This window comes from Gadus macrocephalus, chromosome 18 (assembly GCF_031168955.1).
Source record: "Gadus macrocephalus chromosome 18, ASM3116895v1".
Taxonomy (NCBI): domain Eukaryota; kingdom Metazoa; phylum Chordata; class Actinopteri; order Gadiformes; family Gadidae; genus Gadus; species Gadus macrocephalus.
Window position 1 is genome coordinate 10,892,559 of NC_082399.1, and position 14,862 is coordinate 10,907,420.

At 47.5% G+C, this 14,862-nt stretch overlaps 1 protein-coding gene across 1 annotated transcript in view; it reads right to left on the minus strand.

Annotated features, from left to right (window-relative positions):
- The window catches only part of LOC132446802 (WD repeat-containing protein 49), a gene marked incomplete at its 5' end in the record, with an annotated part of 14,241 nt that extends 821 nt beyond the window's left edge, over positions 1 to 13,420 (minus strand). The window contains 16 exons of the mRNA XM_060037266.1: positions 1,894 to 2,025; positions 2,149 to 2,213; positions 3,105 to 3,271; positions 4,285 to 4,499; positions 4,836 to 4,984; positions 7,489 to 7,628; positions 7,946 to 8,130; positions 9,281 to 9,430; positions 9,529 to 10,005; positions 10,431 to 10,622; positions 11,601 to 11,789; positions 12,125 to 12,262; positions 12,364 to 12,410; positions 12,540 to 12,714; positions 12,870 to 12,992; positions 13,259 to 13,420. Coding sequence (XP_059893249.1) covers positions 1,894 to 2,025; positions 2,149 to 2,213; positions 3,105 to 3,271; positions 4,285 to 4,499; positions 4,836 to 4,984; positions 7,489 to 7,628; positions 7,946 to 8,130; positions 9,281 to 9,430; positions 9,529 to 10,005; positions 10,431 to 10,622; positions 11,601 to 11,789; positions 12,125 to 12,262; positions 12,364 to 12,410; positions 12,540 to 12,714; positions 12,870 to 12,992; positions 13,259 to 13,420 — 2,706 coding nt within the window. The remainder of the gene's footprint in view (positions 1 to 1,893; positions 2,026 to 2,148; positions 2,214 to 3,104; positions 3,272 to 4,284; positions 4,500 to 4,835; positions 4,985 to 7,488; positions 7,629 to 7,945; positions 8,131 to 9,280; positions 9,431 to 9,528; positions 10,006 to 10,430; positions 10,623 to 11,600; positions 11,790 to 12,124; positions 12,263 to 12,363; positions 12,411 to 12,539; positions 12,715 to 12,869; positions 12,993 to 13,258) is intronic.
- Between the last annotated feature and the right edge of the window lie 1,442 nt (positions 13,421 to 14,862).

Genomic DNA, 14,862 nt, shown 5'->3' on the forward strand with positions numbered 1-14,862 from the left:
AGCGGCATAAGAAACCCTTTTTTTAATGTTAATTTGACAAAATGTATAAAATAAATTAAAGAATAGATGTTCTCCCGATGTCTGTAACTATAGATCAAAGTGCAGCAAACATATTTCTACAAATATATATTTCTTGGACATATTTTGGATGTTTTTCCTCCATCCTCGTCACATACTGTTTTAACACCTTGCCTCAACTGAAAACCCAAAAACTCAGGATATTGGAAAGGGGGGAGTTATGGAAACAATGTGAAAATAAACACAAAATATTCAACCAAAACCATGTGAGCGAATAGAAAAGGCATCCGAGAGAAGTCTCGTTCATACCGCAGGCAGCACACTATGTACAAAGAAAACTAATTTTTTATCCCTGGCGATGCACACGTCTCAGAACAGAAATACCCTGAACCCTAAAAGAGTCACTCAGCCGTCACGAGCACGTGGGCTATCTGGACGCCTGCCGTGGAATGCCGCAGACAAAATCGTTGTCTCCTGTGCAGATGTGAGCCAACGTGTTCTCATTGTTTTGCAATAGCCGCTTAATGGCCGGGCGTTAAATCAATGCCAGTAGCTGCCACTGTGCGTCAACAAACCAAACAGACACACACACACAACACAATATATCAAGTACACAGCTGTGTGATTTGACAGGGCTTGTGCAAGCCAGTGTGTGTGTGTGTGTGTGGGGGTGGTGTGTGTTTGTGAGACAATCAGACTGCAATCAATCCGAAATGTTTTAGAGGTTGAAAAAAATATTGAAAGGTTTGCAACAATAGATAACAAAATGGTAGTTCCCCATAAAATGGGGAACTACGTTGTAACGATAAGGAGAGAATAAAAAACATAATAAGATTCGAGCTTTGAAATGTGTGCTGCTGAAAGTTTAAACTGTGTGTGTGTTCTGTGTATGTTTGTGTGTGTGTCTGTAAAGCCCCTTAACTTTGCATTATTAAATTAATGATGTAAATTATAATGATGAGGATCAAGATGATTATTATTCTTGTTGTTTTGTTGTTATTATTATCACACAATATCTTTAAGATGGCTCTGCCATTCAGCAAATTGCAAAGTTCGTCTTCGCAAGCTATTTCCGATGGTTGTGGACACGGCTCTAGCTACGTATAGCGCACTACTTCAGAAATCTGCAGACAGTTCATCTCACAGAGGCCCACAGAACGACATTCATAGCGGCCTACCGGTTGCTCCCAAAATAAAATAAACGACCTATATATACAGACTGCTAGTGTTTGCAACTAAATATGTTGACTTAAGAAAGTCAGGAGCTGGATGTCTTGGCCAGGGCACCTTGGTAGAGGTCCCAAACACACATGTTCACTGATCACACAGCCCGACCCATCGAGACGCCCCCCCCCCTGCAGGAGGAAGAAGAGGAGCGTATGGTTGGAGGAGGAGCAGAGGAGGAGGAAGAGGATGTGTGTCAACATGCAGTAGGACCCCACCTGCTGAAACATCAGCAGAAGGCAGTAAAGAGGAGGAGAGGGTGAGAGGGGGGTAATGAGCAAAGAGGAGGAGAGGAGGAGAAGGGGGTTAAGGAGCAAAGAGGAGAAGGAGGAGAGAAGGAGAGGAGGGTAATGAGCAAAAATAAGGAGAGGAGGAGGAGAGAAGGAGAGGAGGAGAAGGGGGTTAAGGAGCAAAGAGGAGAAGGAGGAGAGGAGGAGAAGGGGGTTAAGGAGCAAAGAGGAGAAGGAGGAGAGGAGGAGAGGAGGAGAAGGGAGTCAAGCAGCAAAGAGGAGAAGGAGGAGATAAGGAGAGGGGGGTAATGAGCAAAAATTAGGAGAGGAGGAGGAGAGAAGGAGAGGGGGGTAAGGAGCAAAGAGGAGGAGAGGAGGAGGAGATGGGGGAGCAGAGGCGTTTCATTGATCATGACCTCACCTGTAGGGCCAGAGCGTGGTGGGGGGAGCATGTGGTGCCGACCTGGAACAGTTTGTTCAGGTCGATGCTGCTCAGCAAACGCCGCCTCCTCCGACGGTCCGTGTCCTCAAATAGGTGCTGACATAAACGTTGCTATGGAGACACGTGGCGGTGGTTTGGAGGAGGAAAACCTTCCGTTTAGTTTAGTGTTCATGGGTGTGTGCGTGTGTGTTTGTGCTTTTGTGTCTGTGCGTGCGTGGATAGTGCGAGGCCCACCTGGTGTTGTGGCGGGCTGGGGGTCTCCACTGTGTGTGGAGCATCAGTCTGTTCAGGTGAAGCTGCTGCAGTGGGGGGGAGCGGGAAGGAAGAACATTTAAATAGGTTTGGTTTATTTTTGTGTATTTCTAGAAGTTGTTGTTGTTGTTTTTGTTGTTGATGTGAGGGAAGCACAGCTAATTACATATTTGAACTGGTTAAGGGAAGTGGACAAAACAGTCAAACAAAAGTATAGTGAACTTCTCATAGAGACATAAACACTCACAAACTCACACACTCGCAAACCAAAGTTCTGGCCTCATAGAGACATAAACACTCACAAACTCACACACTCGCAAACCAAAGTTTCTGCAGCTGAGCATGGTCTGAATGTTCCTCAGTTTGAGTTCCAGACTTTAAACTCCAGTATGTGAAGAATGGTCTACAGCAGCTCCCTGCAATGTGGTCAAACTGTGCGGGGGCCAAACATTGCATTTCAAACTCTACTTGATATAACAGTAGAGTTGTTGAAACAGTATCAAATTGAAAAAACATTGTCTGTCCTCCCTGTTTGAATATGAATTGCGTTGTCAAGTCATGTTTTACGCATCACACAACTATGCTTGTGTGCACAAGTGATTGTGTGTGTACATGAAACACTGGGCACACACACCAAAGAATACCATCAAGATTAATTACTAAGGGGGCTAGATCAAAGACAGACGGACAGACAGCCAGACAGACAGAGAGAGAAAGAGAAAGGATAAAAGATAAAAAGAGATAAAGACACACATTTAAGATGGTTGACAGATAGATTAGTGGGTTCAGCATAATAATGTGTCTGTGTGTATGTGTGTGTTTGTGTGTGTGTGTGTGTGTGTGTGTGTCTATGTGTCTGTGTGTTTGTGTATCTGTGTGTGTGAGCACGAACGTGTGTGTGTGTGTCTTGCTTCAGAGGCACCTGTAACGGCGGTTACCTTGGTGATCAATCTGCTCCGGTGACGTTTGACCTTGGCCCTTCACCTGCTTTGAGGTTTGACCTTTCACCCCGGATGGGGCTCTTCCCCCAGTAGGGTCACTTTGATTGCTCCCTTCCTCGTTCCCCTCCTCCATCATTCTCTCGCCCATCTCCCCCTCGCTCTCGCTGAGGGGACCAACACATGCATTGTATGGGTTCAACATGGATCTCTCTATACACAGTCAGTGACATCTATGTAAGGCTGTTCTGCAGTCATTCCATCGGAGCAAAATCCTCATCTGCAAACATTTGCTCCATTTTTATCCCAGTTCTGCATAACAAGGCTGCCTCCTCCAACTCTTCCCTCTGTTTCTTCCCTCCAACATCATTCTCTCAATAGTTTCTCCCTGACGGCATATATAAATATGCCTGGGAAAAAAAGCCTGGATGAATAACCGAGGCAGTATTTACCTCTGGCACCAAGATGTATTTTTCCATCATGAGTAAACACTTAAGCATGAGGTTTGTCCCATCCCTGATCCATTAAAGATTAACAGGGTGGAATATAACCAATCATTTGGTTCGGGTTAGTACCTTGGTTGCCTCACTGGGACTCTTGAGATTGAAGCGCCTGGAATTGTCCTTCAGGACAAATACAGGTTTGAATCACAATTATAGGACTGCTGCAAATAGGCCTGTCATTCATTTCAGAAACTATACTTGTGTGCGCTCATCCTGCTACATGCTCTTATGAAAAGTTTCTTCCCTTGGATTTGGAGGGTTTTCCACAAAACCTTTTAGAACAGGGGTGTCAAACTAATTTGAGGTTGCGGGCCATAACAGACCAAATGCTATTTAGTTTGGGGCTGGACTGAAACAAACACTTCTTATACGCAGCACTGCCTTAAAATAGCGACTTGACTATTATTTTGGGGATTATTTGCTCTGTATCAGCGTCATCAGTTTCCATTCTTTGCAAGGGACATCTTGTCAGTTGAAGTCAGCAGTTTTTGGCGTATGTGTGTGCATTTAAGAAATTGTGTGTATGTTTGGAAAATGGAGAAGCACCAGCCTGACACCTCTGCCTGCGAGGGCATCGGGGTTAGCGGCTGTCTTATAATGGGGGCCTGGGGAGCCCTTTGAGAGGGTACCTCTGGATCAGGGATGTTCAAAGCAAACCGACTCAACGCGTCACTCACCGTTCATAGTAGGCAGGGTGGGCCACGTCCCACTGCACCCCCTCTCCGAAGCACCCCACGGGGGTCCCGGTGGACGTCCACAGCCTGGCAGAGCCGTCGGTGGAGGCGGTGAGGATGAAGAGCCCCTGGGGGAGCTCCAACACCTCGGTGCAGACCAGCGCCCCCTGGTGAGCCCTCCAGCGGTGCAGGAGAGGAGGGGGCCGCTCACACACTGGCTGAAGGGGGAGTTACCGTTGAACTATTTCATATTTCATCATGTTAGCAGATGTATTTATCCATACGTATCCACATTTTATCTTTGTAATTAACGAGCAGGTTGGGGGGGACATCCGGGGTTCGAACATTCAGCAGTTTTTCAGCTGGGAGACAGACACCCTAACCACTAGACTGCCATGGGCACACTTCTTTCACACACACACACACACACACACACACACACACACACACACACACACACACACACACACACACACACACACACACACACACACACACACACACACACACACACACACACACACACACACACACACACCCACACACACACTCACCTTCTGCAGGACGTCCAGGGCGTAGTGTGAAATATCCCACAACTGGAGGCAGCCGGTGCTGTCCCCTGATACCAGGACGCTGTTGTCACGGTGATCAGAGCTCAGGGATAACACACGCTCACCTGGCCGACCCGGGCCGCAGAGCTGTCCTGGGATCAGGAAGTAAACAGAGACATGGAAACATTTACCGTTTTGTAAACAGCCATAGTGAATTCATTGAGACATCTTGCTCCAGGGTGCCTACAGGTTGGCTGGGAGTCACCGTATTCTGCAGGAGTCCCTTGCACAGAAGTGTAGGATTTCCTCCAAGACATTTATCAATGGAGAGTTTGTTGCCATTATGTACTTATTGTGGTTGTTGTTGGAAAAAAGTGATGTGATAAATGGTCACACCTTATGCCAGTGTAAATACTGTTTTAAGAAGAACATCCATTTTGGATTTTGCCCTTATCCAAATGATGCAGGACTGACTTTCCTCAGGCTTAGCTCCCAGTATAACCCCGGTCTGAAAGTTTGTTTTGTCACAGTGTTTATGCTTTGTTTTTGTAAGAAGAAACTACAGCAAAGTTTAAGACACAGTGTTTATCGGTCAGTCATCAACAAAAAACGTCTGCGACTCATTAAAGCGATAGGTCTTCCGCAAAAATAATTCAATTATTTTGGTGAAAACACCTATTGAAAAAAGATTGTGGTGTGTATTTGGCCTTTGCTCTTATTCATATGTAACATGATGGAATTCAGAAATTCCTCCCTACCAGACAAAGAAATCCACACATACGAAAACGGACAAAAACATACACAAACGCTCCACCCTCCGTACAGGCTCATGCATGCATAAACACAAGGACATGCACACGACACGCACACGCACACACACACACACACACACGCACACACACGCACACACACGCACACACACGCACACACACGCACACACACGCTCACACACAGTGGCCCCAGTGCGTGTTTCTCCTACCACTAAACGCTGCTGGGTAGTGGAGTAGCATAGCTGTGGGCTGCCAGAAATGGCCCTGGCACGCCGCCGGGTCCTCTGTTCACCCCGAGCAGGAGGGCGGGTGAGCGGGCTTTATAAATCCGTTTTACGGACGGATAATTAAACGTGAAATCTGGCGGTCTCTGGGGGTCACGGAGATTAGGGGGAGGAGACTCCATTCCCTTCCCTCAGGTCTCGTCCATGTCTCTGCATCAAGGGTTATTTATAGCCACGTCCCTTTAGTCTGTCCTATCGATCCATTATTAGAATCGTTCATCCATCCATTCAACAGTCGATCCATTTTTCCATGCATTCATTTACATTATTACATCCATCATCCATCCGCCCCTCCATCAATCTATCATCCATCTATAATCCATCCATCGGGGTCATCCCTATGTTCCCAGGGTCCATGTTCCCCTTTAGCCATACATACCGGGGAGCATAGGACCCTTTTTGGGAAAAGCGGGGAACATAGGACCGTTTTCTGGGAAAAGGATCCTATGTTCCCCGCAATCTATCAATCTTTAAAAATAATTAAACTTTTTACGCGACATTCGCGTGATGACACCCCATCGGCGTTCAACAGCGTGGCCACTGAGTGACATGTGTAACGTAACAGCCAATCAGCGTTCAACCGGCCAACTCAGTGCAGTGCAGTCTGGGGTGAACTGCAGCATGGAGGAGGAAGTGATTGTTGCCGTTTGGGACTCCCGGAGCTCTTTATATAATAGTATATAATATAATATAATTGTATAATGATATCACGGCCAAAAGCTCTGTGCGCCTCCGGATGGCCGTAGCGCGTGGAGCTCTCGTAGGGATTGGGCTTCTCGGGGTTTGTTTACCGGCGTATGAATAGACTCCGTCAGGTTATCCGACGTCTCTCCCTCTTCCACAAAAGGTAAAGACATGCAATTGTAGTTATCTCGGCCGGAATTTGACAGTAATGGTGGAAAAAGTAACAGACCGGGGAACATAGAACCCTTTTTTTGAAAAAGGGTCCTATGTTCCCCGGTCACATACATATCGGGGAACATAGGACCCTTTTTGGGAAGAGCGGGGAACATATGTTCCCCGCTTTTCCCAAAAAGGGTCCTATGTTCCCCGATATGTATGTGACCGGGGAACATAGGACCCTTTTTTAAAAAAAGGGTCCTATGTTCCCCAGTCTCAAACAAAGAGGGGAACATAGGACCCGGGGAACATAGACACGCTCCCCATCCATCATACATCCAACAATCAACCCTTCATCCATCTGTGTTCATCTTTTACTCATCCATTATATCCATTATTAACCATTTGACATCATTAATCTATTTGTCAATTGACCAATCACTCCATCCCTTCAAACCCATCTTTTGTTTGATCGGCCTAATTTATATTCAAGGAATGTGGTGAACAGGTATTGTTCTGCATGGCATTTTAACTGTACTGGGGTCTGTGTGCACCTCAGATGACTTGAATCATGTATCTGAGGGAACCGTACATCACAACAGTATACCTGGAACTTGATTTGAACTGACTGTTGCCCTCATCTTCTTCACACACACACACACACACACACACACACACACACACACACACACACACACACACACACACACACACACACACACACACACACACACACACACACACACACACACACACACTCACCATGCGGTTGTGTGTGTCCTGACAGGCTCCAGAAATACAGAGAGCCCCCCTGCGAGGAGACCAGCACGGCTCTGTTTCTCCACTGTCTGTCAGCTGCCCTGCGCTGCAGAAACAGCAGGTGGTCTACAGGGGGCGCCACCCTGAACCAGAGTACACAAACGTAAGACAAACATAGTGCCTTCTATTCTAATATATATGGAATTTCATAAATTCTTAGCATTGGTGACCATGTGACAAAAACAAACCACTAGCATTGGCGGTGTTATTAATGACATGCTCTAACAATTATGCTCCGCAAGACCAAGCACTTTCACTAGTAGTTTTTGCTACACTAAACCAAATATTATAGTATGCACGTGTCATGCATAAAGTTGACTGATTAACTGTTAGGAATGTTTTTGGTCTTGAAACAAGTTAAAACGAGCGCCAAACTGCCCCAAAGGCAGCGTCCGCTCACCCTGTCTGCGAGTCCCTCTGTAGCCTCTGCACTGGCCCTTGTGTCTCCACCCTCCAGACCACCACCTCTCCATCGTAGCTCGCTGTGGCAATGACCCCCAGGGCGGGGCACGGGCACAAGGCCAGGATGTCCGACTTATGCACGCCCTCGAACTTCCACGCCATGTCAGCCTTCACGTACACATCCTACACAGCGAGATATTGGAGATAGAGCAGTTCGAAACGGTCATGTTTCAGCCACAACATGCTGTGTGATGTCTAGCGCCCCTACGTTTTGTTTTCTCAGCTATTGATGCTTGCTATGGATACAAGAAATGTGAGGATAATGTTCTCAAAAGTCAAAATACTTGTATGAAACATCTCTTTGTCCCGTGTGAAGTGAGACGATTTAGATTAAGATCTTGGGAGTAAAGTAATATGTGCAGCATAGAGGCTGGTGGTGGACGTAGGACAGGTCTAGCATTCATTAGGATTCTGCTCCTCGTGTTTGGATTTTTCACATCATCCCTCAATATCATTTACCCCCAGGTCCATTCAGTACGTGTGTTCTTGCCCAAAGAAGTTTTCTTAAAAAACAAACTTACTACTGCTGACTTAGGATAACTTGGACCGAAATGGGAAGACAAATGCTCAGGTCTGACTGTAAAAACACTAACGCAGGCAGATTTTTGGTGCGGTCTTCAAGGTAAGGAATGTCTGCCCTGAGGATAGCGCTGTACGTTGCAAGCCTGGGGAAGGGAACAGGGCAGTGTGTCTTTATGCGTGAACTTGGTGGGCTGCAAACCGAGACTCTCAACTCGGGTTTGGAGGGTTTATGCGTGTTTATACTGGCGGAGAGACACATGGTCTGCTATAGGCTGGACCTGGAACATTGGCTTCTGTGTTAGGGCGTGTGTGTGTGTGTGTGTGTGTGTGTGTGTGTGTGTGTGTGTGTGTGTGTGTGTGTGTGTGTGTGTGTGTGTGTGTGTGTGTGTGTGTGTGTGTGTGTGTGTGTGTGTGTGTAGAGGGGAGTCTGACCATTTCTCTTCGTGATTATTTGATTGGAATTGATTTGAAAAATGGAGAGACATGCCCTTGATAAATATGCATGCCTGCTGGAAATCACAATCTTGAAATATGCTTAACATGATCTGCATAAAACATGTTCAAAAAGTATTTTTTCAAGAAATGTAGCCAGTGAAAAAGCCACACAGTGAGGGTATTTTGAGGGATGATGTTGATATATGCGTTTCTATAAGAATTTCAACATGACTTTACCTTTGCACTCATATGAGTTTATATATGCATTTAGATATGTGTATATATACACGTTCATACCTGTCTTCCTACCACTCACCTGGGCACCTTTGATGTCATACAGCGCCAGCCGTAGACTCCACCCCACTGTCAGTAACTGGTTGCCATGGAGACAGGTGACCCCGGTGACCTCTGAGGCGGACACCGCTTCCAACTTGTGCAGGTTCTGGCCGTTCAGCAGGTCCCACACCTGTTGGACCGCACACACAAACACACACACGAACGAGTACATGAGTCCCCATGTCTCCTCGCTCATCTTGCTCACGAGGAAGAGGAAGCAAACCGTACCTTGACGGTGCCGTTGCGGGCCCCTGTGATCAGCCTCCTGCCGCTGGAGTCCACCGCCATGCAGGTGAGGGCCTCCCTTCCGTGGGCCCCGTGGATGGTGAAGCAGGCCCGGCCCGTGGCCGCCTCCCACACGGCCAGCGAGGAGTCATGGCGCCCGGTCGCCACCTGCCCCAGCCCGGGGTTGTACAGGGCGGCAGTGATGGGCGCGGCCCGGCGTCCGTGTCTCACCTCACGCCCCGCCCCTTCTCGTTCCGCCGCCGTCGCGTCGTCTCCTCGGCCCCCGGCCAATCGCAGCAGAGCTAGGTAATCTTTGCAAGCCACCAGCAGACGGGGCGGGCCCTTGGCAGGAAGCGCAGCCTCCACCAACAGGAAGGGGAAGCTGCTTTGCTCCGGGGAGCGGCCCGGCTGGAAGCAAGGGAACGGCAGGCGCACTGTTCTCAGGCAGTGGTGGGAGGAGATGGCCCATATCTTCAGCTCCTGTGGAAAGGTAATTCCAGGTCATTTGAACAGACTTTGAGGCACGATTGAAAAGTTTTTTATTTCATTAATTTGTCTGCCCTCGTTTTATATGGGTCGAGTTGAGATCAATATGTCCATTAATTGCGGTAAAGCGTTTTTTTGTGCGGTTAGGGTTAGGGTTAGGGTTAGGGTTAGGGTTAGCCTTGGTTGGTGGTTTGGCTCCCACCACCCATGCTTAAAAGGTATGCACTAAATGTATTGTACCTCGCCCTCAATAAAAGCGCCATCCACCAAATGGCATTTCACCTATTAATCAAGGTTGAAACGGCCCCCCCTCCAGGTGTAGGAGCGAGGGGCTTCCCAACCAGGGACTAGCCAGATAACATGTAGCTGCTGTTGTCCCCCAAGGTTGTACAGCTGAAGGTATACTCGATAGGACTCACTGCGTCCCTGGAGTAGCTGAACACCTGGCCCCGGGGCTGGTAGAGGACCACGTCCAGGACGGTGGAGCTGTGGCCGCGCAGGACGGCCACCGGACGGGCGGTCACCACCTCGTTCCACAGCCGGACAGCCGTGTCAAAGCCCCCCGTCACCAGCAGCCGCAGCCCCCTGCTGTAGTGGAAACATCTCACGCCCTAGAGGGTATGAAGAAGAACACGCGACGATGGATACAGTACGTGTCAACAACGACAACTTGGGAGTTTCACACAACGCGTTCATTAAGGAATGGAAAAGTATGCATGGTGGATAATGTGTTTTTTATAGGGTTGTTTGTACTTGGAGAGGAAGAACGATTCCTGTTCTTTAACGACGTATGAAGTGAGTTAGCGCCAATTGTTTGGGCGGGAAAACCATGGCGGAGAGCGCCTCCTTAGTCTTATTTGTTTGTTTATTGGGACGTAAAACCGAAATGCGCTTTCATAAAATTCACCCTGTTGGATTTGGTTTCATATGTTTGGCATGACCGATTTACAGTTCAGCCGGATTCAATCAGTCCACCAGGTGACGTCACTTTAACCATGTGCGGTCGCTCCTCGGTCTTTGACCGTTTTTTTTCCGAGGCTATTTTTGAAAGCGCCAGAACGTTTTCACCACTTCAACCAAACCAACAGAACTGGTTCAGAGTCAACCAGACCAGAGGCTCTGATCCAACCCTGCTCTCATGAACTTGAGTTAAATCCAAATCCGACAACCTCACTCAAGACATTGTGGGTGGTACCTGGCTCAGCCATTCAGAACCAAGCCATTAGTAATTTGGCAGATGCATACATGACTATATTTGAATGTAAACGATCAACTTAAATCAGCCCCATTGAGATTTATCTTGGAGAAACCTTCATTTGAATAATACAGTTTGGTTGAACATAGTTGCACAAATTAGACTTTGGATTTCCATCTTCAGTCTGATTGCAGACAAGCTCAAATCTGGGTGAACAGAGACACGCACACACTGCTCAGTCCCCAAGCAGATTCACGGGCCGATTCAGCTGCTTGTCGAGCATTAACATTTGGAAACGTGGGTTCGAGATCGAGGACGACATCTGGGAGATTTAGCAGGAAGTGCCAGGCAACTTGCCATGGACTAAGTCATCCAGAATCCCACCATGTATTACCTGGTCCATCCTCCAGATGTAAGGGTCCCTCCTGAGTGACGCATGCATGATGACCACAGAGGTCTCGTCGCTCTCCGATGACGTCATGATCAGCTCTGCCTCGGGTTCAAACATGACCCTGTTGATGGCCGCCCTGTGGATGTCGGGGATGTGCTGGTAGGTGACCAGACTGCTGTGGTCGGATAGGTCCTGCGGCGGTAGAGAAAAGAGAGGATTCACAGCCATTGGACTGAACACACTAGCCCTGAATGACAATGGTTGAATGATGATGAGGAGAGAGAGAGAGAGAGAGAGAGAGGGAGAGAGAGAGGGAGAGAGAGAGAGAGAGAGAGAGAGAGAGAGAGAGAAGGGGGAGAGGGAGAGAGAGAGAGAGAGAGAGAGAGAGAGAGAGAGAGAGAGAGAGAGAGAGAGAGAGAGAGAGAGAGAGAGAGAGAGAGAGAGAGAGAGAGAGAGAGAGAGAGAGAGAGAGAGAGAGAGAGAGAGAGAGAGAGAGAGAGAGAGAGAGATATAAACAGACAGCATACCGGCATATAGATTCTCTGGGGTGCAGGGTCTTCACCGGGCTGATTCTCAAACAGGCCCTTGGATGGGTTCAGAAACCAAATCAGGTTGACCCCTCCCTTGTCGTCGCCCCAAAGGAGAAGAGAGCGCTGCCCCGGAGACTGGGAGGACAAAAACAACAATAAATATTTGCATTATTATTTATTTTGCAGCTTTTGCAAAACATTTACAAAATGTTAATGAGCAAAGAAAAAAGTCTGACCTTTTTATCATACCAGTAGCAAAGGGCAGTTGGGACATTATGAAAGCCTTGAGGGTAAAAAGGAAAAACTAGATAAATAAAACACCACACCCCCATGGTGCATTATGACACTGAGCAGTTAATGTGTAGGTTTAATCTGGTCATCTACTAAGCCCCTTCATTTACACAAGACCTACCAAAGAGGATGACCTCCTCTGAGAGTCTCGTCGCTGAGAAGTTAACGAATCGCAGCTCCCTGCATCCGGTTGCTATGGCGATCTTGTGGACATTGCTCATGTACACAGCATCCGTGGTCCAGCCTCTGAATCGGTTGCCCCTTGTTACGGCCTTCTCTGCAGGGTCCCCGCAGAGCTGGAGACGACACGTCAAAAGATGTGTATTTGTGTTTGCATGTAGAGTATATATATATATATATATATATATATATATATATATATATATATATATATATATATGTCCATGAGTGTGTGTGTGTGTGTGTGTGTGTGTGTGTGTGTTTCACTCACACCAAGGTGCTGGAGGATGTGTAGACGGCTGTTCCAGACAATCAGTCGCCCCCCTTTACTGACGCTAATATAGCGGAGGGAGGCCGGCTGGTAGACAGCGACGACCCGCACAGTGGTCTCTTGCTGCAATTGCCAAGAGCACGCCACAAGGGGGCAGCACACAGGGGAAAATCACATGGTGGATGTGCTAGTGGAATTACGCAGGCAAAGCTTATGCACTTGTGCTTTGGTGGGCATTGGTTTATTAGGGTCTATCTTGAGGGTATTAGTAGCCGTTACATCATATCTAGAAGTAGCTGTAGTACACAAACAAGAGTGGAGAACAATCGTGCTGCAAGGCATGAACGGGGGTGAATGGACGTGTGCACGGGGTACATCTGACGACCTACCTTGTTGTGGAGGCAGTGTTTGATGAGCGGCGAGGCGTCTACTACGGCGACCCTAGGCGTGGATGAGCTCTCTCTCTCTGCAGACGTACGCAGCAGAAAGGAGCAGAGCCTGGGCCAGTCAACAAGGCCCTCGCTGTCTATATCCACCTGAAGAGAGGAAGAGAAAACACATCACACCATGAAAGGACTTCAAAGGGCCCTTGTTTTACCGGCAGATGTGAGGGAGGGATTCGACATCATAAGCCATTTCAGAATCTTTCGACTGGTGACTATGAGCCCTGGGATAATATGCATGGCAATGTTGTTACTAACAACTGCGGGGGAATGAGAGAGCAAATGGCAAGTGCTGTGTGTCTAGTGTCTGAGCAATCATGTCTCTGAGGGTTTGAAGGGTTCTTGGTTTCATCCTTCCTGACTCAAGACACTGAGTATAGGGCTGGCTGTCATTTGCATTAAACACAGAATGTCATTTGTACTTAACATGACCAACATACTACAGCAGTCAACACTATTGTGCAAGAGACGTACAGGGTTAAAGCTTCAAGCGTCCATGGTATACATGAAAAGCTCGATCCCCTTTTTTTAATGATCGATAGGGGATCCTTCAAACAAAGATAGATTTGAATCGGAAAAAATATATCTCTTTATTCCAAGCCCTAAACGAGGAAGCTCCACCAAAAAACACTGTGGTCACCGGTAAATATCTCACTTTGAGGGAATATTAAGCCAATATACCTGAAAATGACATGCAAATGTAGCCTTTCTATAGTTACAGTAAAGGTATACAACTCTCTTTCTCTTCACTATACCTCAAGGAATAACCTCTCCACACTGCCGTCACTGACATCTGGACCAATCACCGAGCTCAGAAACCGTCCGGAACTCCTCCAAATTGATTCTGGGGGCTTCTATTCCCCGTCCTCCTATCTCCTCTATCCCTCGACCCCCGTCCTGCTTGGGTTTTCCTCGGTTTCCGCCGGGACGTCCTGTCTCGAGGGATGTCTTGTGGTTTTCGAAGGCGTCTTTCAGGAGATGCAGGTTCTCCACTGTTAGCTGTTCTGCCAGGCTGCCCCCGCGCTGCGGGCCGCTGGGAGATAGGGTTTCATGAATTTGTCATAAAGGACCAGGTAGGGGTTAGGCATCTTGCATGATAATGCCAATAGGTAGACTGCTGTCTTTGGAGATTGAACCCAGTACTTTTTGGCTGGAAGTGACACCCTGGGCCGTTACACTAGCATGCCCCCTTACACAGTTTACTGCCCCCTGTATGATTTCCCATCAGTATGCTTTCTATCATGGCAATGCATCCTGTTTTCCCTTAAGATACTAAGTTAGAAGCTCTATGCTCTTATAGTATTTAGGGCTGTCTGCATAGGAGAACAGCACTCCCCAGTGGAGAATTAACAAAAGTACAAACAATAGCTAGAATATTGAATATCTTATCATCAAGATCAATTAGAAATGCATTTATTTATTTATTCAAGGACTGATGACTATGTTTATAATTGTTTTGTTTGTTTGTGGGTGTTTGTGGGTGGGGGTTGTGATAGATAGTCTTGGCCCTAAAGTGCCCCCAAAAGCTAGCTACGCTTTGATATAAAAGG